This window comes from Dendrobates tinctorius, unplaced genomic scaffold (genome assembly GCF_039654945.1).
Source record: "Dendrobates tinctorius isolate UK_male_01 unplaced genomic scaffold, ASM3965494v1 ptg000022l, whole genome shotgun sequence".
NCBI lineage: Eukaryota > Metazoa > Chordata > Amphibia > Anura > Dendrobatidae > Dendrobates > Dendrobates tinctorius.
The window spans coordinates 46,023,001-46,045,554 of record NW_027361690.1 but is presented as its reverse complement, the minus strand read 5'-3'; the positions used below and the strand labels follow the sequence as shown (position 1 = coordinate 46,045,554).

The following is a 22,554-nucleotide window of genomic DNA, read 5'->3' as shown; positions in this document are numbered from 1 at the left end:
AATGCAACAGCACTTGGCAATCCCATAAAGAGTGAATGGATCAGTGGTCAGGCAGGTACACTGTCTCTCCATTCTAACAGGGATAAAAGCGCCTTGTTTTGGAAATCGGTGGGGGTCCCAGCAGTCGGACTCCTACTGATCTATAAGTTATCACCTATCCTGTGGATAAGTGATAACTTCTTTTCACCAAACAACCCCTTTAATTACTATCAAGGATCCCATCATTATATGTAATCTTACATTCAAGGATACATCATCATTACAAAAAGATGATAAGGAGATGGTAACATGCTCTCAGGTAAGTGGAGCAAGGTCGATTGTGGTGCAGGGGCCATGATTGCTATGATTCTGTTTGTATGATGTATGGTTGTCATCATCCGTGAGCATGAATGTATCTGCTGGCAGAGAAGATGATGAAAGCTCCAGTACCAAGCCATGTGTTGTTCTCTGGGTCATGTTCCTAAATGATCACCTGAAATAATCATTAAAATATAAATTCCAAAAATGCACTAACCATAGGTATGAAAACCAAAAACTGGAGCAAGACTTAGCGTTCTCATCAAAATACAAGTTAGATTTAGGCTGGTTTCACATTCGTGTTAAAACAACGCTGCGCACTGCGTCGTTAAGCTCCGCCCCGATCCGGCTCCCTGCCCGCCCCATCCGGGATCACCGCCTACTTTCGCATTTGCACGCATGCGATCGGCGCACCCTATCTTTAGCATAGGGTGCGCAGATCATGCGCTGCCAGTGTGAAAGTAGCGTGCTGCGCACTTTTGACGGTGCGCCGTGCGCGCCGAAATGCAACATGCTGGATTTGTCATAACTGGATATGTCCTAACCCTACCTCTACACACACCTCAATGGGGCCAATCACTGGTGCAATCCTATTCCGTTTCTTGAGATAAGTGACACAAGATGTACTTGGCAGTTGCCTATCACCCTCCTCCAAGTGGCGGGTCTGTGAAGATAGCAGTCCAATGTGCATGGCCAGCTTCGGGCTGTTGGTGTCAAACGTTTTACCTTAGCTGTAGTAATGATTATTCATTTCCATTACATCGATTTTTAAATTTTTTAAATCTTGGGCCTAATCTCTTCAAACTGCGTTGTACAGCTTGATGACATATTTGCATGCACGGGTCCTATAATTATTAAGACCTAATACTTTTTTTTGTGATAACTCATTACAGTAAATCGGGTGTTTGGTCAGCTTCAGATGGGTTGTGTTTTGCCAGATTTCACAAATCCTGCTATGATCCATTAAAATGCCAGAACCTGAGATAACATAGGATCATAGAATGGTAGAGTTGGAAGGGACCTCCTGGGCCATCTGGTCCAATCCCCTGCTCAAAGCAGGATTCACTAAATCATCCCAGACAGATGTTTGTCCAGCCTCTGTTTGAAGACTTCCATTGAAGGAGAACTCACCACCTCTCCTGGCAGCCTGTTCCACTCATTGATCACCCTCACTGTCAAAGTTTTTTCTAATATCTAATGTGTCTCATCCTATTCAGTTTCATCCCATTGCTTCTAGTCTTTCCTTGTGCAAATGAGAATAAAGATGATCCTTCTACATCATCATGATGATCCTTCTTCTATCATCTGACAAAACTGCAAATCAAAAACAGGCGAAAAAAGCTACATTTCTGTCTTTGAAAAGATGTGCTGTGCTAATAACTCAATCTCTTAAGTGCACAATACCTCCACCCCATTAATTCCACAGCACTTTACAGATATCATCATCACTGTCTCCATTGGGGATCACCATCTATATTCCCTATCAGTATGTCTTTGGAGTGTGGGAGGAAACCCACGCAAACACGGGGAGAACATACAAATTACTGGCAGATGTTGTCTTTGGTTTTAATTGAACCCATAACTCAGCACTACAAAGCAACAGTGCTAACCACTGAGCCACCGCACTGCTGATATCTAGTTCTAATACAAGTCTATTATATATTTGCTATTTTTTCATGGTAGGAACCATTGGCACCATTTATTCTGACTTGACGTAATTGCTGGCATCGTGGGTAACAAACGTTTCCAACGTTAGCACTTCACTCACTTGAAAAAAGACTATAGATTTTGGGTAACATGCTGCTTTATTTGTCCTACTGTATAAAAAGTAAGTTTCTAAAAGATTACGATGAAGTGCATTTGGAATTCACAAACATCCTAATATACTATCCTGCGTTCATTCCATAAATTCAGTTTAAAAAATTTACATAAAACTTTACTATATTTCGAGTTGTCAAATAAAGTGTAGTCTTTAGCAAAAACGGCACTACAGGGGTTATTTCTAGCAAATTTACAACGAGGAAAGCGCCATCCAAAAACAAAAGTGCAGTTCTCACCCATATGCGGGATTACACATGAGAGAGACTTTTCTAACCTTTCTCAGGGAAATTCTTCAAACCATATAGATATATTTCAAAATATTCAGACAGTTTGAATTACATTTCATTCCTGCAGGAGTGAATTTGTTCACTTTGGTCCACCACTGACTCTCCTTCCCAGGGACCCCCTGCCTGGCCTGACTGGGCCCCATGAGACTTTGATGTGTTGATGATGGTGTTGAAGGTGACAATTCACACCTCTACAGACTGGATAAAGACAGAACTGCACACTTTTGCTCACAATTCCACAAGCACTCTGAGAGGATAAGGAGACATGAAAAACTCTTCTGTGCCTCTCTACCAGCAGGACAGTATGCACCAGGCCTGGGCCACTGTATGCCAGCATAATTATCCTAGCTCGGAGGGATACAGCAGTCTTTCTCCTGCATCTTCCACAGACTTCAGTGGTCTATCCCCTCCTTATATTGGTTTCTCAACATCACAAGACGCATTTGGTAACATTTCTATACCTTCTGTTCAACCAATGGACTTGAATATCCAGCCTTCAGAAAAGAAAATTAAGAAGATGAAAGGAAAACTGCCATTCACCCAACGACAAAGTGCAAGTGAGAGAGAGAAGATGAGGATGAGGAACCTCTCCAAAGCTCTGCAGAACCTCAGAAGATATCTACCTCCTTCGGTAGCTCCAATAGACAAGACCTTAACCAAAATAGAAACACTTCAGTTGACCATACGGTATATCTCATATCTGTCTGCACAGCTGGGTCTCAGTAAAGAAGTATTGGAGCAGAGAAGACAAACTTTCAAGCAAAGGACAAAATGTGCCCAAAGCATTAGCTGCTACATTGACAGGAGTCCTTCACTTTGCTCAGAGCCTGTAAAAGAGAATATGTCTCTTATGGCATCTAAAGAGCCTCTTATGGCATCTAAAGAGCATAAGCCTTCAACAAGATCAACTGCTGTTAGATCTCAGTGCCAAAGCACACAAATAAGCTGCCAAATGCCATATGACTTCCCTCAATGCTCCGAGTTACTAGTACGACCACTACAGAACTATCCAGCAACCTTTGCGGCATTGTCACAGACATCGAATGACCATGTCACCAGCCACCCACAGATGGTAAGCATCTCTTTATATAGAATATATACATTGATAAATAATTTATACATTGAAATTGAGTATACGCAGTCTAGATCTTTTGTAACATAGTCTATTAATTGGAAATAAGTGTCCCCAAGTGCCTTTATACTCCAAGAGTGTGCTCTCAAAGAAAATCTGAATCTTGAAAGTAAAAGCGTCCTAGGAGGCATAGTCTACTATACAATAAAATATAAATGTAACTGATAAGACAAAATGTACGGCCCACTGTTCCTGTGCATTTAATATTATCAAATATATATCTGCTGCTAACCTGAATGTTATGATATATTTCTCAGCTCTCCTGTGAAGAACACTCACACCTGGTGGAGATGTGCAGGACAGGTCTCATGTCTGAAGAAGACAAGGCTCAGTGCCTAGAAAAGAAGACTCACCTAAATTATTGCCTATATTAAGTATATACATATATACGTGTGCATTGTATTTCTGTTTGCATTGAACTATCAATATTTATATCATTAATCTATTTATTAAATATCTGTATTTTTCTAAATCTTTTGTGTTAAGGGCTTTAAATAACATATTCCTAAATGCAAACAATAAAGTACAATAGATATGAATAAGGTTATAGACTGGTGCAGAAGAAAAAGTGAGATTAAAAGTGTCCCGCATTATCATACTAACTTGATGGATAAGTTTATATAAATAATGTAAGACCCCTTTTACAAGGCAAACAATCTTCTCTATGAGAGCCCACTGATGATAGAGCATGTCGATCGGCACTCATTACACTTCCATTCACATGCCACATTTCCTATAGGTCTAATGATTGTAATGGTGGTTTGTCCCTATACAGTTTGAATGTTCTCAGCGTCACGGCCACTGCTTACAAAAGGGAAAGTGCTGATAACCAAGGATTATTTTTAATTTAAAAAAAATATGATCATCTGACAACGAAGCATGTGATGGATTGTCGTCTGATTCCTGCATGCTACTAGACAGAAAAGAAGTCAGTGCTCACTGGTAAATTTATTTATGGCTTTATAGAAAATATCCAGACAATTCCAGGGCCATGTAAGTAGTCTTCGGTTGCTGGATGGTAGACCTGCGAACTTCCTATGTGTCGAAATCTCTGGGACCTCTTGTGATGTATATAGGTGTGGTGCGACTTCGTCGTTGCAGGGGGATGCATGCATGATGCTGTGTTGGGGATAACAATCAGACGGGGTGCTGGTGATGCCGGCAGCTACGAGGCAGTTCACATGGCCCTTATTTGGTGGTCCCGCGAATCGATTGGCTCCTCTAATATCCAGTGGACCCTGTTAGCCTACTGAATGCCAAGAGTGTCTATTTGACATAGGCCAGGGCAGTTTGTGCCAACATACTCCAACATACTGTTTTTTCATGTATAGTTGCGCATCCTATTCAACAATTCGTGTTCTAAAATAATAGCAGAGAATCGGTGACGTATAGCGCTGGATATTTGTACTTTGGCATACGTCAGGAGAGTCCGTCAGAGGTAGACATCCGGATTATTTCCTGACATTTACCTTTGACATAAAATGCAAACAGTGAACACTGCCTAATACAAATGATGGATTGTGCGGTGTACTCTGGTTGTTATGCTCCCAGCATGTTTTTCACATATTGCATGATAACTTAAGTCTATGTTCACACATTGTGTTTTTGCAGCATTTTTTTTTCTGCAGCATTTTTTTTTCTGCAGGCAAAACCTGCTCTCTAAGCAGTAAATAAGTTGCTTACAAAAAACATGTTTTACTGCGTTTTTGCTGCCTTTTTTGGTGCGCATTACATGTCATTTGTTAACAGTACATGTTTAAGAAAGTTACTGTAGTTTTATTCAACAAAAAGCAGCAAAAACTGCAATTGCATTTATTGAAGCATTTTTGCATTTTCTCAATGCTTTCTGTAGGAAAAAATGCTGCAAAAATGCTGAAAGAAGTCAGGAACGAAAAGAAACAATTGTGTGCAAGACATTTCTGAAATCACTTAGATTTTGCTGGAACTCTAAGAAACAGCTTTTAATTTGCAGAAAAAAACGCGGAAAAAAAAACCGCTGCAAAAACGGAACATATGAACATAGCCTAAGGTGTCATTACTCTCCACTAATGGAAAACCCCAGCATAACCAATCTAGGATCTCAATTAAAATAACACTCACATCCTACTGTGACTTCGTACCAGTGATGTCAGCACCTCTGTTCCTACAGAGACATTTATTGCTGTGTCATGTGCAGGCTGCCAATGAGTGGCCCTCATTCGCCACATCAAGTCACTGTCCGGGAACCTTGACCCTGACATCACTGTAAGGCCGGGGTCACACTAACCGACGCAAAATACGGTCTGTAGTTTACATGCATAATACGGAGAAATGTCCCCTAAATAGTGCTCCGTATGTCATCCGTAATCAAGGTGTGGTCACGTATTTTGCGCATGTCAGCATCCGTATGCAATCTGTATGGCGAGATTTTCTCGCCAGCTTGCAAAATGGACATATAATGGAGCCCTATGACAGGTTTTCAAACACAAACGAAAGAATAGACATTGACACATAGAATGCATATATATGTCATAGAGACACACATATATATATATATATATATATATATATTTCATATAGTTCTACATAGCAGAATAGCCGCTGAAACATTTGCCGGCTTCTGTAAAATCGCTCCCAAACCCGACATGAAATGACACATGGTTTACATACAGTAAACCATTTCATTTTTTTTATGTCTTTCACTAGTAATTAGATGAGGGTTTGTGTGTAAAATTTGGGAGGTGTAGGTGTTAATTTAAGGGGTTAATTCGTTGTAAAAAATTGTGTGGGCTCCCACAGTAATTTGTCAACCAGAGAGGTAAAGTAGGTGAGTGAGGGAAGATTTTAATAGACTTGAGAGGGACCATTGTTTTTGCCCTCCCCCGGCTACAAAAATCTGCCCCCAGACACCCCAGAAAAGGCGCATCTATAAGATGTGCCTTTTCTGGCACTTATCCTCTCTATTCCCATTGCCCTGTAGTGGTGGCGAATGGGTTAATAACAAAGGGTTAATGTCACCATTCGATTGGAAGGTGACATTAAGCTGATTAATAACGGAGAGGTGTCAATAAGACACAGGTCCATTATTAACCCTAGACTATGAAAGGGTTAAAAAAACACACACAGACATTAATTAAAAAGTTTTTTAATGAAATAAAGACACCAAGTTTTTGACCAATTTTTATTACTCTGCTATTCCAAAAAAAACCCGTGATCTGCCAAAAAAACCTCCATAAAAATCAACAATGTCCTTACTTTACCTCCGCCGTTCAGTCATGTCCCACGCAGTAATCCTTCACTAGGGGTTAAATAGTTTACAATGAGGACCGGTGCTAATGCGACCAGCCCCACTGTAAACTACTTCAGAATGAATTGGTGCAGCTCTGCGCAGCCTCACTGGCTGCCTGGAGATGAACTAATTAGTGTGGGAAAGTTTCTGACTTTTTTCCCATGCTCATCAGTTCACCACAGGTCAGCAGGGGACTCCCGCTGACGTCACTGAGGCTGCGCGGAGTCCCCTGGCTGACCTGAGGTGAACTAATGAGCGTAGGAAAAAATGCAGAAACTTTCCCATGGTAATTAGTTCATCTCAGGGCAGCCAGGGAGGCTGCGCAGAGATGAAATAATTCATTCTGGCAGTGGTTTAGAGCGGGCTGGTCGCATTAGCACCGGTCCCTGTGTAAACCACTTAACCCTTTCTGATGGATTGCAGCGGGGGACCTGACTAAGCAGCGGAGAGGTAAGGATATCGTTGCTTTTTTGTTTTCTTTTTGTTACAGGTCGATGGTTTATTTTTGGATTACCAGAGCAATAAATCTTGTCAAAAACTAGGTGTCTTTATTTCATTAAAATAATTTTTAATTAATGTCTGTGTGTGTTTTTTAACCGTTTTATAGTCTAGGGTTAATAATGGATACATGTTTAATTGACACCTCTCCATTATTAGGAACAGCATCCAATCCGGGTGAAAAAAATCAGGCCATTTATTCTGCCATCAGTACATCAGTACAACGTTTCAACCAACATCTGGTCTTTTTCAAGTACTTTATAGATGCGCCTTTTCTGGGGTGTCTGGGGGCAGATTTTTGCTGCCGGGGGGGGGGGTTTGGTGGCAAAAACAATGGTCTCTCTCAAGGCTATTAAAATCTGCCCTCACTCACCTGCTTTACCTCTCTGGTTGCGATTTTGCCGTGGGAGCCCACGCATTTTTTTCCAGCGAATTAACCCCTTAATTTAACACCTAGACGTCCCAAATTTTACACACAAACCCTAATTTAATTATTAGTCAGGGACATATAAAAAAAATACATGAAATGAAATGGTTTACTGTATGTAAACCATGCGTCATTTCATGTCGGGTTGGGGAATGATTTTACAGAAACCGGCAATTGATTTTGCGGCTATTCTGCTATGTAGAACTCTATGAAATATATATACACTGTGTTCCAAATTATTATGTAAATGATATTTTTCTATGATTTTCCTAAATAGTCAGTACAAATGACAGTCAGTCTAATAAAAGTCATCACCGGTTAGAGTACACATCAAATTTTATTGAAGAAACCTCCCAATGATAACAGTATAATCTCCAAAATGAATAAAAACTCAAATTGCACTGTTCCAAATTATTAGGCACAGTAGAATTTCTAAACATTTGATCTGTTTTAAAGAACTGAAAATGTTCATTTGTGGAATTTGCAGCATTAGGAGGTCACATTCACTGAACAAAAAGCTATTTAACTCCAAAACATCCTAACAGGCCAAGTTACATGCTATCATAGGAACCCTTCTGTGACATCACCTTCACAATTCTTGCATCCATTGAACTTGTGAGTTTTTGGAGAGTTTCTGCTTGGATTTCTTTGCATGAAGTCGGAATAGCCTCCCAGAGTTGCTGTTTTGATGTGAACTGCCTCCCTCATAGATCTTTTGCTTGATGATACTCCAAAGGTTCTCAACAGGGTTGAGGTCAGGGGAAGATGGTGCCCACACCATGAGTTTATCTCCTTTTATGCCTATAGCAGTCAATGACTCAGAGGTATTCTTTGCAGCATGAGATGGTGCATTGTCATGCATGAAGAGGATTTTGCTCCTGAAGGCACATTTCTGCCTTTTATACCATGGAAGACAGCGGTCAGTCAGAAACTCTACATACAGTACTTTGCAGAGGTCATTTTCACACCTTCAGGAACCTTAAAGATCCCTACCAGCTGTTTCCCCATGATTCCGGCCCAAAACATGACTCCTCCTCCTCCTTGCTGAAGTCGCAGCCTTGTTGGGACATAGTGGCCATTCACCAACCATCCATCTGGACCATCCAGGGTTGCTCGACACTCATCAGTAAACAAGACTGTATGAAAAATAGTCTTCATGTATGTCTGGACCCACTGCTACAATTTCTGCTTGTGAACACTTTTTAGGGGTGGCCGAATAGTAGGTTTATGCACCACAGCAAGCCTTTGAAGGATCCTACACCATGAGGTTCGAGGGACTCCAGAGGCACCAGCAGCATTAAATATCTGTTTGCTGGTTTGTAATGGCTTTTTAGCAGCTGCTCTCCTAATCCGATGAACTTGCCTGGCAGAAACCTTCCTCATTCTGCCTTTATAAGCACAAACATGTCTGTGCTCAGAATCAACCACAAATCTCTTAACAGTACGATGGTCACGTTTAAATTTTTGGGAAATATCTAATGTTTTCATCTCTTGACCAAGGCATTGCACTATTTGATGCTTTTCAGCAGCAGAGAGGTCTTTTTTCTTTCCTAAATTCCTTGAAACCTGTGCCCTGCTTAATAATGTGGAACATCATTCTTAAGTAGTTTTCCTTTAATTGGGCTCACCTGGTAAACTAATTATCACAGGAATTTGAGTTTGATTTCAGTGATCCAAAGAGCCCTGATACACAATACCATATATGAGTTTATTTGAAAAACAAAAAATTACATCTTTATGACACTTAAATCCAATTTGCATAATAATTTGGAAAGCAGTGTATATATATATATTCTATGTGTATATATCTATTCTTTCGTTTCTTTATTAAACCTGTCAGTGTGATTTTACTGAATCGCGCACTGAATTGCCGGTTTTTCTAAAGGACACCGGGTGCGTATTTCTCGCAAGTCACATGTGTGGTCCGTGTGTAATGCATTTTTTTGTGCACCCATAGACTTGCATTGGCGTATTGCGGGCGGAATACGCTGACAATCGCAGCATGCTGCAATTGGCACAGACCGTAAAATATGCGTGAGAAATATACAGCTGATGGGAGCTGCCCCATGCGTGGTTTTTACGCCTCTCACTCGTCCGTATTTCTCTCTAGTGTGACCCCGGCCTTATGCTTTTCCTCTGATTGTTCCTCTCCTGGTTTTGGCTTACAAATACTGAGGTAAAAAACTCACCAAATACTCAATGTGTGCATGTGTTAGTCATGTAACATCGAGCTTCTCTCCCTAAGGCCTCTTTCACACTTGAGTTTTTTTGCATCAGTTCAAATCCGCCAAAAAGTCAGAGAAGCGGATCCGTTATGAAGTGATGTGAACGGATCCGTTATGAAGTGATGTGAACAGAGAGAGAGTTGTGAAATCTTTGAGGATGATAACGGACAGCAACTTTTGGCGGATCCGCAAAAAAAACGGATGCAACGTACGGCAATCCGTCACAATCCGCCCATAATGCAAATCAATGGGGAAAAAAACGGATCCTCAAAAAAAAATTGCGGATCCGTTTTTTTCAAAACCTGGCGGATTGTGACTGATTGTAAAAAACTGAAGTGTGAAAGAGGCCTAATGCTCTCAATCATCAGTGAAATACTGAGAGAAGCAGGAAGAGAAGCTCGTTGTCACAGGACCATAAGTATGAAACTCACATATGAGTGAAGTGTCCAGGTGATGACTACTGGAACCTGCAGAGCTAAATCCAGGACATTGCAGGCTTCTGAATTCTCACGACAAATGCACTGCACACTTTTAGGATTCTCCCGTACTGGTGGTAAGAGTACACGGTCATGTCAGCACATGTATGTGATTTATTTACTTCTGGCCACATTCCGACTAGAGGTGTTCGGTCTCGCTCCGTTCATTTTCACTGAGTGAGGCCACACATGTCTAGTCAGCATGTGACCACATGTATATAAATTACCGGCACGAGAGAATCCTAACAGGGTTCAGTGAGCACTGTGAGAATTCAGAAGTCTGCAGTCACATAGAATGACTGCAGACTAATCACAAACCTGGACAACCCCTTTAATGTTCCTAACATAAATAAAAACATGAGAATAAGTCAGTTTCACAAATAAAATTTACATCCAGGTACCTTATACATGACGTCATCTCTGGAGTCGTTGTCCTTCTTTTCTTCATCTTGTCCAGACCCCATGATGAGTTTTCTCAACCACAGCTGTCTCTGCAGACGTCCATCTTCTCTGGTGTTCAGCAGCACATCCCCACACAATGCCCTTAAAGATAGAAGTGTCCTTATAATGCTCCTAAATAAAAATATCTGCAATATACTGTCGGCTCACACTATTCCCCTCGCTCCTCATACTGTCTCCTCTAACATCCCACCTGTTCACCATACTGTCTCCTCATATATTTACCCCCACACTTTCTATACTGTCTGCTCACACATACCCCTGACTCCCCATACTGTGTCTGCACACATCCCATCACCCTCACTCCCCATACTGTGTCCACATACATTTTTCCCATCACTACTCATATTGTGTCCACATACATTTACCCGTTCGCTCCCCTTAGGCTATGTGCACATGTATGCAGGCAGAAATTTCTGCATAATAACCGGACTCCCTTCCCAGAAAACGCGTGTTTTTTTCTGCACAAAAACCACGTTTTTTATGCGTTTTTTTCCTGCGCGTTTCCAGATCCATAGAAAATAGCGAGAAACGCGGAATTTTCCACAAAATTAATGAGCATGCTGCGTTTTTTACCACGAAGCGGTTTTTTCGCAGTAAAAAATGCATCAATATGCACAAAACGTGCAAAATGCATAGAAATGAATGGGAAGCTTATTTTAAGAGTTTTTTGAGCGGATTTTTTGGAAAATCTGCGAAAAAAACGCTACGTGTGAACACAGCCTTACTGTCTGCACCCATCCCCTCACTCACCCCATACTGTTTCCTCATACATACATACTGTTCATTTTCTGTCCTCAAATCTCCCCACACATTAAATCCCCCCATCCCCACTCCAAACCCCTACACACACATTAAATCCCTTATCCCCACTCCAAATCCCTACACACACATTAAATCCCCCATCCGCACTCCAAATCCCCCCCACACATTATATAACCCCCCATCCCCACTCCAAATATCCCCACACACTAAATAACCCCCATCCCCACTCCAAATGCCCCCAAACATAAAGTACCCCCATCCCTACTCCAAATACCTACACACATTAAATAACCCCCATCCCCACTCCAAATCTCCCACACACATTATGTACCCTCCCTTAATCTTCGGTGGCTCCAGTGGAGCTCACATGACCTGATTACGCTGCTGACGTCGCTCTGACCCGGCGGTCAGAGCTTCAGTTGTACTCGCATCTGTATAGACGCCAGTACAATTGGTCCCTGGGAGCCGGCGCAAGGCAGTTTCTCTGCACCGGCTGTCAGCTTGACAGCCGACACAGAGAACGACCGACTCTCAGTCCGGGGAGGTGGCAGAATACAGCCGCCAGGGGAGACACTGCGGAGCACCACATTAGGTGGCCCGACTGTGCCCCCCTGCCGGCTGCGCCTGGGGTACATGCCCCGGCTGCCCCCCCTCCCTAGATACGCCTCCGCCACGTTCACTCCTTCAGTATTTGGTGAGTTTTTTACCTCAGGATTTGTAAGCCAAAACCAGGAGAGGAACAATCAGAGGAAAAGTATAATAGACACACGTCACCACTTCTGTATTTATCACCCATTCCTGGTTTTGGCTTACAGATACTGAGGTAAAATACTGAGCAAATAACGAGAGTGTGAATGTGGCCTAAGTGGAGCAGGAGTGCACATGGCTGGTTGCCAATTTGACTTGCGTTTTCTGGGCAGTTTATAAAAAAATCAAGTACCGACAATATTTTACGGACACATTGGAAAACCATAATAAGTTATTCTGATTATCAGTGATCCACTGCAGCCCATAATTGATATAAGGCATCCACTGCAATCACTGGAAAAATATGAAAAATATTCAGAATTGAGAGTCCTCAGTGGTTGATACCTTTTAATGGCTAACTGAAAAGATGGTAACACATTGCAAGCTTTCGAGACTACTCAGGTCTCTTCATCAGGCATAGACTAATACAAAATCTGAAGGGTCACATATTTATACACAAAACAGCACAGAAAAAATGCAATAGATAAGACAAGTGACGCAAAGCAGAATTAGGATTATGGGAGAGAGGGAGAAACATAAATATTGCTCCAGTTCATAGATAAGGAGTCTGGATGTTTTATTGTCCTCTGATTGTGGTCTAGTTCTGTGTTGTGATGCCCCCACAAGGTCTTAGGAGCAAATTCCTTAATTGATGTAAAAAGCCATAAATCCATGCGACACATTCATTCCAGCATTGAAAGTGTCAAAGGTCGTCATAAATTTATACTCACAGACTCTTCTCTCTCTCTGAGATGTGAAGTTACCTTTCAATACCAGTAATTTCATATCCCTGATGTTGTGGTCCATCATACAAAAATGTTTTGCCACAGGTAGAGCCATTCTTTTTTCTCTTATTGTGTGACGATGAGCATTCATCCTTGTTCTAAGCTTTTGCCCTATCTCCCCCACATACAGTCTCCCAGTTGGACATTTAGTACAAATAATTAAGTACACCACATTCGATGTGATGCAGCTGAAAGTACCTGGGATCTTGTAGTCCTGATGTGAGTTGGGGATCTTTATCTTGTCCGTGGTCATTATAAATGGACAGGTTTTACATTTTTTCTGGTTGCAAGGAAAGGTTCCTGCAGCTGTTGGAGAGGACAGGGAGCTTCTCACAATGATGGTTCTTAGATTTGGGGGCTGCCTAAAGCACACTAAATGTCCAACTGGGGGTCTGTATGTGGGGGAGACCGGGCAAAAGCTTAGAACAAGGATGAATGCTCATCGTCACACAATAAAAGAAAAAAGAATGGATCTACCTGTGGCAAAACATTTTTGTATGATGGACCACAGCACCAGGGATATGAAATTACTGGTATTGAAAGGTAACTTCACATCTCAGAGAGAGAGAAGAGTCTGGGAGTATAAATTTATGACGACCTTTGACACTCTCAGTGCTGGAATGAATGTGTCGCATGGATTTATGTCTTTTTACATCAATTAAGGAATTTGCTCCTATGACCTTGTGGGGGCATCACAACACATTAGGAGACCCCAATCAGGGGACAATAAAACATCCAGACTCCTTATCTATGAACTGGTCCAATGTTTATATTTATGTTTCTCCCTCTCCCATATTGATAGCTCTGCTTCACGTCACTTGTCTTATCTATTGCATTTTTTCTCTGCTGTTTTGTGTATAAATATGTGACTCTTCAGGTTTTGTATTAGTCTAGCCTGATGAAGAGACCTGAGTAGTCTCGAAAGCTTGCAATGTGTTACCATCTTTTCAGTTAGCCATTAAAAGGTATCAACCACTGAGGACTCTCAATCCTGAATATTTTTCTATCTACTGGCTAACACGGTACAAAGATATACATCTTTCCTGTGTGGAAAAATAGGATAATTACAAATTAATCTGTACGACTTTCTTCAGCTTAAAAAAAAACCCACAGACACCTTAAATATTTATTTTAGGGATAGGACAAAAAAGTGCCTTATTTTTACGAACTGACCTGCAATTTCTGGACACCCTCCATTCATTCTCTATGGGGCAGGAGTGTGTGGTGCCCCATAACTGAAGAGCTACTAGGAGCATCACTGGGTGCAATGCCTTCCATATGAGAACCTCCCGCCTCTCCCCCTGCCGCACAGTCTCCCTGGTGTGTACAGTGCAGGCAGAGCCTTGCAGTTTAGTCTAGCATCACTAGATGGCAGCACTGCAGCAGGCCGCCGTGGTAGACACGTATTGTGGTGTAACCTGAGGGTTCCGCCAGTGAGTAGATGACACAACAGACGTGTGAAATGCATTTGCTCAGTACGCGCTCCCTCCATCCCTCGGGGTTGCTATAGAAACGCCCCCTCCATGGCCGGCTCTCACTTGTTGCTATGGAAACACCGCAGTTTCTCCCCCTCCTGATTGCCCCCAGTACGGAAATTCGCAGCTCTCGCGGTATCTCCTTGTCAGCTCCGGACACCGGCCGCACAAAGGAACCGGACACTGGGGAGGGGGAGGCGGCACCGTGAGTATTGAGTACCCTGTGCCCCCTACACTACTGTTCCCTGCGCCCCCTACACTACTGTACCCTGTGCCCCCTACACTATTGTACCCTGTGCCCCCTACACTACTGTACCCCCTACACTACTGTGCCCTGTGCCCCCTACACTACTGTGCCCTGTGCCCCCTACACTACTGTACCCTGTGCCCCCTATACTACTGTGCCCTGTGCCCCCTACACTACTGTACCCTATGCCCCTTGTACTACTGTGCCCTGTGCCCCCTACACTACTGTACCCTGTGCCCCCTACACTACTGTACCCTGTGCCCCCTTCACTACTGTGCCCTGTGCCCCCTACACTACTGTACCCTGTGCCCCCTACACTACTGTGCCCTGTCCCCCTACACTACTGTACCCTGTGCCCCCTACACTACTGTACCCTGTGCCCCCTACACTACTGTACCCTGTGCCCCCTACACTACTGTGCCCTGTCCCCCTACACTACTGTGCCCTGTGCCCCCTACGCTACTGTGCCCTGTGCCCCTACACTACTGTACATCTGTGCCCCCTACACTACTGTACCCTGTGCCTCCTACACTACTGTACCCTTTGTACCCTGGGCCCCCTACACTACTGTACCCTGTGCCCCCTACACTACTGTACCCTGTGCCCCCTACACTACTGTACCCTGTGCCCCCTTCACTACTGTGCCCTGTGCCCCCTACACTACTGTACCCTGTGCCCCCTACACTACTGTGCCCTGTCCCCCTACACTACTGTACCCTGTGCCCCCTACACTACTGTACCCTGTGCCCCCTACACTACTGTACCCTGTGCCCCCTACACTACTGTCCCTGTCCCCCTACACTACTGTGCCCTGTGCCCCCTACGCTACTGTGCCCTGTGCCCCTACACTACTGTACATCTGTGCCCCCTACACTACTGTACCCTGTGCCTCCTACACTACTGTACCCTTTGTACCCTGGGCCCCCTACACTACTGTACCCTGTGCCCCCTACACTACTGTACCCTGTGCCTCCTACACTAATGTACCCTGTGCCCCCTACACTACTGTTCCCTGTGCCCCCTACACTACTGTACCCTGTACCCCCTACACTACTGTACCTTGTGCCCCCTACACTACTGTACCCTGTGCCCCCTACACTACTATTCCCTGTGCCCCCTACACTACTGTACCCTGCGCCCCCTACACTACTGTACCCTGCGCCCCCTACACTACTGTACCCTGTGCCCCCTACACTACTGCACCCTGTGCCCCCTACACTACTGTACCCTGTGCCTCCTACACTACTGTACCCTGTACCCCCTACACTACTGTACCCTGTGCCCCCTACACTACTGTGCCCTGTGCCCCCTACACTACTGTACCCTGTGCCCCCTACACTACTGTACCCTGTGCCTCCTACACTACTGTACCCTGTGCCCCCTACACTACTGTTCCCTGTGCCCCCTACACTACTGTACCCTGTGCCCCCTACACTACTGTACCTTATGCCCCCTACACTACTGTGCCCTGTGCCCCCTACACTACTGTTCCCTGTGCCCCCTACACTACTGTACCCTGTGCCCCCTACACTACTGTACCCTGTGCCCCCTACACTACTGTGCCCTGTGCCCCCTACACTACTGTGCCCTGTGCCCCCTACACTACTGTATCCTATGCCCCTTGTACTACTGTGCCCTGTGCCCCCTACACTACTGTACCCTGCACCCCCTACACTACTGTTCCCTGCGCCCCCTACACTACTGTACCCTGCGCCCCCTACACTACTGTTCCCTGCCCCCCTACACTACTGTGCCCTGCGCCCCCTACACTACTGTGCCCTGCGCCCCCTACACTACTGTACCCTGCGCCCCCTACACTACTGTTCCCTGCGCCCCCTACACTACTGTACCCTGTGCCCCCTACACTACTGTTCCCTGTTCCCCCTACACTACTGTACCCTGTGCCTCCTACACTACTGTACCCTGTTCCCCCTACACTACTGTACCCTGTGCCCCCTACACTACTGTTCCCTGTGCCCCCTACACTACTGTACCCTGTGCCCCCTACACTACTGTACCTTGTGCCCCCTACACTACTGTACCCTGTGCCCCCTACACTACTGTTCCCTGTGCCCCCTACACTACTGTACCCTGTGCCCCCTACACTACTGTACCTTGTGCCCCCTACACTACTGTACCCTGTGCCCCCTACACTACTGTGCCCTCTGCCCCCTACACTACTGTGCCCTGTGCCCCCTACACTACTGTACCCTATGCCCCTTGTACTACTGTGCCCTGAGCCCCCTACACTACTGTACCCTGCGCCCCCTACACTACTGTTCCCTGCGCCCCCTACACTACTGTACCCTGCGCCCCCTACACTACTGTTCCCTGCCCCCCTACACTACTGTGCCCTGCGCCCCCTACACTACTGTGCCCTGCGCCCCCTACACTACTGTACCCTGCGCCCCCTACACTATTGTTCCCTGCGCCCCCTACACTACTGTACCCTGTGCCCCCTACACTACTGTACCCTGTGCCCCCTACACTACTGTGCCCTGTGCCCCCTACACTACTGTACCCTGTGCCTCCTACACTACTGTACCCTGTGCCCCCTACACTACTGTACCCTGTGCCCCCTACACTACTGTGCCCTGTGCCCCCTACACTACTGTTCCCTGTGCCCCCTACACTACTGTGCCCTGTGCCCCCTACACTACTGTACCCTGTGCCTCCTACACTACTGTACCCTGTGCCCCCTACACTACTGTACCCTGTGCCCCCTACACTACTGTACCCTGTGCCCCCTACACTACTGTACCTTGTGCCCCCTACACTAGTGTACCCTGTGCCCCCTACACTACTGTTCCCTGTGCCCCCCACACTACTGTACCCTGTGCCCCCTACACTACTGTACCTTGTGCCCTCTACACTACTGTACCCTGTGCCCCCTACACTACTGTGCCCTGTGCCCCCTACACTACTGTGCCCTGTGCCCCCTACACTACTGTACCCTATGCCCCTTGTACTACTGTGCCCTGTGCCCCCTACACTACTGTACCCTGTGCCCCCTACACTACTGTACCCCCTACACTACTGTGCCCTGTGCCCCCTACACTACTGTGCCCTGTGCCCCCTACACTACTGTACCCTGTGCCCCCTATACTACTGTGCCCTGTGCCCCCTACACTACTGTACCCTATGCCCCTTGTACTACTGTGCCCTGTGCCCCCTACACTACTGTACCCAGTGCCCCCTACACTACTGTGCCCTGTGCCCCCTACACTACTGTACCCTGTGCCCCCTACACTACTGTACCCTGTGCCCCCTACACTACTGTGCCCTGTGCCCCCTACGCTACTGTACCCTGTGCCCCCTACACTACTGTGCCCCCTACACTACTGTACCCTGTGCCCCCTACACTACTGTTCCCTGTGCCCCCTAAACTACTGTGCCCTGTGCCCCCTACACTACTGTACCCTGTGCCTCCTACACTACTGTACCCTGTGCCCCCTACACTACTGTACCCTGTGCCCCCTACACTACGTTCCCTGTGCCCCCTACACTACTGTACCCTGTGCCCCCTACACTACTGTACCTTGTGCCCCCTACACTACTGTACCCTGTGCCCCCTACACTACTGTTCCCTGTGCCCCCTACACTACTGTACCCTGTGCCCCCTACACTACTGTACCTTGTGCCCCCTACACTACTGTACCCTGTGCCCCCTACACTACTGTTCCCTGTGCCCCCTACACTACTGTACCCTGTGCCCCCTACACTACTGTACCTTGTGCCCCCTACACTATTGTACCCTGAGCCCCCTACACTACTGTGCCCTGTGCCCCCTACACTACTGTGCCCTGTGCCCCCTACACTACTGTACCCTATGCCCCTTGTACTACTGTGCCCTCTGCCCCCTACACTACTGTACCCTGTGCCCCCTACACTACTGTTCCCTGTGCCCCCTACACTACTGTACCCTGTGCCCCCTACACTACTGTACCTTGTGCCCCCTACACTATTGTACCCTGAGCCCCCTACACTACTGTGCCCTGTGCCCCCTACACTACTGTGCCCTGTGCCCCCTACACTACTGTACCCTATGCCCCTTGTACTACTGTGCCCTCTGCCCCCTACACTACTGTACCCTGTGCCCCCTACACTACTGTACCCCCTACACTACTGTGCCCTGTGCCCCCTACACTACTGTGCCCTGTGCCCCCTACACTACTGTGCCCTGTGCCCCCTACACTACTGTGCCCTGTGCCCCCTACACTACTGTACCCTGTGCCCCCTATACTACTGTGCCCTGTGCCCCCTACACTACTGTACCCTATGCCCCTTGTACTACTGTGCCCTGTGCCCCCTACACTACTGTACCCTGTGCCCCCTACACTACTGTACCCTGTGCCCCCTACACTACTGTGCCCTGTGCCCCCTACACTACTGTACCCTGTGCCCCCTACACTACTGTGCCCTGTCCCCCTACACTACTGTGCCCTGTGCCCCCTACACTACTGTACCCTGTGCCCCCTACACTACTGTACCCTGTGCCCCCTACACTACTGTACCCTGTGCCCCCTACACTACTGTGCCCTGTGCCCCCTACGCTACTGTGCCCTGTGCCCCTACACTACTGTACATCTGTGCCCCCTACACTACTGTACCCTGTGCCTCCTACACTACTGTACCCTTTGTACCCTGGGCCCCCTACACTACTGTACCCTGTGCCCCCTACACTACTGTACCCTGTGCCTCCTACACTACTGTACCTACTGTACCCTGTGCCCCCTACACTACTGTACCCTGTGCCTCCTACACTACTGTACCCTGTGCCTCCTACACTACTGTACCTTGTGCGCCCTACACTACTGTACCCTGTGCCTCCTACACTACTGTACCCTGTGCCCCCTACACTACTGTACCTTGTGCCCCCTACACTACTGTACCCTGTGCCCCCTACACTACTGTACCTTGTTCCCCCTACACTACTGTACCCTGTGCCTCCTACACTACTGTGCCCTGTGCCCCCTACACTACTGTACCTTGTGCCCCCTACACTACTGTACCCTGTGCCCCCTAAACTACTGTACCCTGTGCCTCCTACACTACTGTACCCTGTGCCTCCTACACTACTGTACCCTGTGCCCCCTACACTACTGTACCTTGTGCCCCCTACACTACTGTACCCTGTGCCCCCTACACTACTGTACCCTGTGCCTCCTACACTACTGTGCCCTGTGCCCCTACACTACTGTACCCTGTGCCCCCTACACTACTGTACCTTGTGCTCCTGTGCCCCCTGCATTGCTGTACCCTGTGCCCACTACACTACTGTGCCCCCTACACTACTGTACCCTGTGCCCCCTACACTACTGTACCCTGTGCCCCCTACACTACTGTACCTTGTGCTCCTGTGCCCCCTGCATTGCTGTACCCTGTGCCCCCTACACTACTGTGCCCCCTACACTACTGTACCCTGCGCCCCCTACACTACTGTTCCCTGCACCCCCTACACTACTGTACCCTGCGCCCCCTACACTACTCTTCCCTGCGCCCCCTACACTACTGTACCCTGCGCCCCCTACACTACTGTGCCCTGCGCCCCCTACACTACTGTGCCCTGCGCCCCCACACTACTGTACCCTGCGCCCCCTACACTACTGTACCCTGTGCCCCCTACACTACTGTACCCTGTGCCCCCTACACTACTGTGCCCTGTGCCCCCTACACTACTGTACCCTGTGCCTCCTACACTACTGTACCCTGTGCCCCCTATACTACTGTGCCCTGTGCCCCCTACACTACTGTACCCTATGCCCCTTGTACTACTGTGCCCTGTGCCCCCTACACTACTGTACCCATTGCCCCCTACACTACTGTGCCCTGTGCCCCCTACACTACTGTACCCTGTGCCCCCTACACTACTGTGCCCTGTGCCCCCTACGCTACTGTACCCTGTGCCCCCTACACTACTGTGCCCTGTGCCCCCTACACTACTGTACCCTGTGCCCCCTACACTACTGTTCCCTGTGCCCCCTACACTACTGTGCCCTGTGCCCCCTACACTACTGTACCCTGTGCCTCCTACACTACTGTACCCTGTGCCCCCTACACTACTGTACCCTGTGCCCCCTACACTACTGTTCCCTGTGCCCCCTACACTACTGTACCCTGTGCCCCCTACACTACTGTACCTTGTGCCCCCTACACTACTGTACCCTGTGCCCCCTACACTACTGTTCCCTGTGCCCCCTACACTACTCTACCCTGTGCCCCCTACACTACTGTACCTTGTGCCCCCTACACTACTGTACCCTGTTCCCCCTACACTACTGTTCCCTGTGCCCCCTACACTACTGTACCCTGTGCCCCCTACACTACTGTACCTTGTGCCCCCTACACTATTGTACCCTGAGCCCCCTACACTACTGTGCCCTGTGCCCCCTACACTACTGTGCCCTGTGCCCCCTACACTACTGTGCCCTGTGCCCCCTACACTACTGTACCCTATTCCCCTTGTACTACTGTGCCCTCTGCCCCCTACACTACTGTACCCTGTGCCCCCTACACTACTGTACCCCCTACACTACTGTGCCCTGTGCCCCCTACACTACTGTGCCCTGTGCCCCCTACACTACTGTGCCCTGTGCCCCCTACACTACTGTACCCTGTGCCCCCTATACTACTGTGCCCTGTGCCCCCTACACTACTGTACCCTATGCCCCTTGTACTACTGTGCCCTGTGCCCCCTACACTACTGTACCCTGTGCCCCCTACACTACTGTACCCTGTGCCCCCTACACTACTGTGCCCTGTGCCCCCTACACTACTGTACCCTGTGCCCCCTACACTACTGTGCCCTGTCCCCCTACACTACTGTGCCCTGTGCCCCCTACACTACTGTACCCTGTGCCCCCTACACTACTGTACCCTGTGCCCCCTACACTACTGTACCCTGTGCCCCCTACACTACTGTGCCCTGTGCCCCCTACGCTACTGTGCCCTGTGCCCCTACACTACTGTACATCTGTGCACCCTACACTACTGTACCCTGTGCCTCCTACACTACTGTACCCTTTGTACCCTGGGCCCCCTACACGACTGTACCCTGTGCCCCCTACACTACTGTACCCTGTGCCTCCTACACTACTGTACCTACTGTACCCTGTGCCCCCTACACTACTGTACCCTGTGCCCCCTACACTACTGTACCCTGTGCCTCCTACACTACTGTACCTTGTGCGCCCTACACTACTGTACCCTGTGCCTCCTACACTACTGTACCCTGTGCCCCCTACACTACTGTACCTTGTGCCCCCTACACTACTGTACCCTGTGCCCCCTACACTACTGTACCTTGTTCCCCCTACACTACTGTACCCTGTGCCTCCTACACTACTGTGCCCTGTGCCCCCTACACTACTGTACCTTGTGCCCCCTACACTACTGTACCCTGTGCCCCCTAAACTACTGTACCCTGTGCCTCCTACACTACTGTACCCTGTGCCTCCTACACTACTGTACCCTGTGCCCCCTACACTACTGTACCTTGTGCCCCCTACACTACTGTACCCTGTGCCCCCTACACTACTGTACCCTGTGCCTCCTACACTACTGTGCCCTGTGCCCCTACACTACTGTACCCTGTGCCCCCTACACTACTGTACCTTGTGCTCCTGTGCCCCCTGCATTGCTGTAC

At 47.5% G+C, this 22,554-nt stretch overlaps 2 protein-coding genes across 3 annotated transcripts in view; both read left to right on the top strand.

The window, feature by feature from the left end:
• The first annotated feature begins 2,670 nt into the window (after window positions 1-2,670).
• Window positions 2,671-3,911, top strand: LOC141084410 (uncharacterized). The gene is made up of 2 exons (XM_073569135.1): window positions 2,671-3,477; window positions 3,795-3,911. Exons 1-2 carry the CDS (start codon window positions 2,671-2,673, stop codon window positions 3,909-3,911), a joined length of 924 nt encoding a protein of 307 aa, XP_073425236.1.
• Window positions 3,912-14,730: 10,819 nt separating this feature from the next.
• The window catches only part of ARNT2 (aryl hydrocarbon receptor nuclear translocator 2), a 206,334-nt gene continuing 198,510 nt past the window's right edge, over window positions 14,731-22,554 (top strand). For both annotated transcript variants that reach the window (XM_073568674.1, XM_073568672.1), the window contains exon 1: window positions 14,731-14,867. The gene's annotated coding sequence lies outside the window, so the exon portion shown is untranslated. The remainder of the gene's footprint in view (window positions 14,868-22,554) is intronic.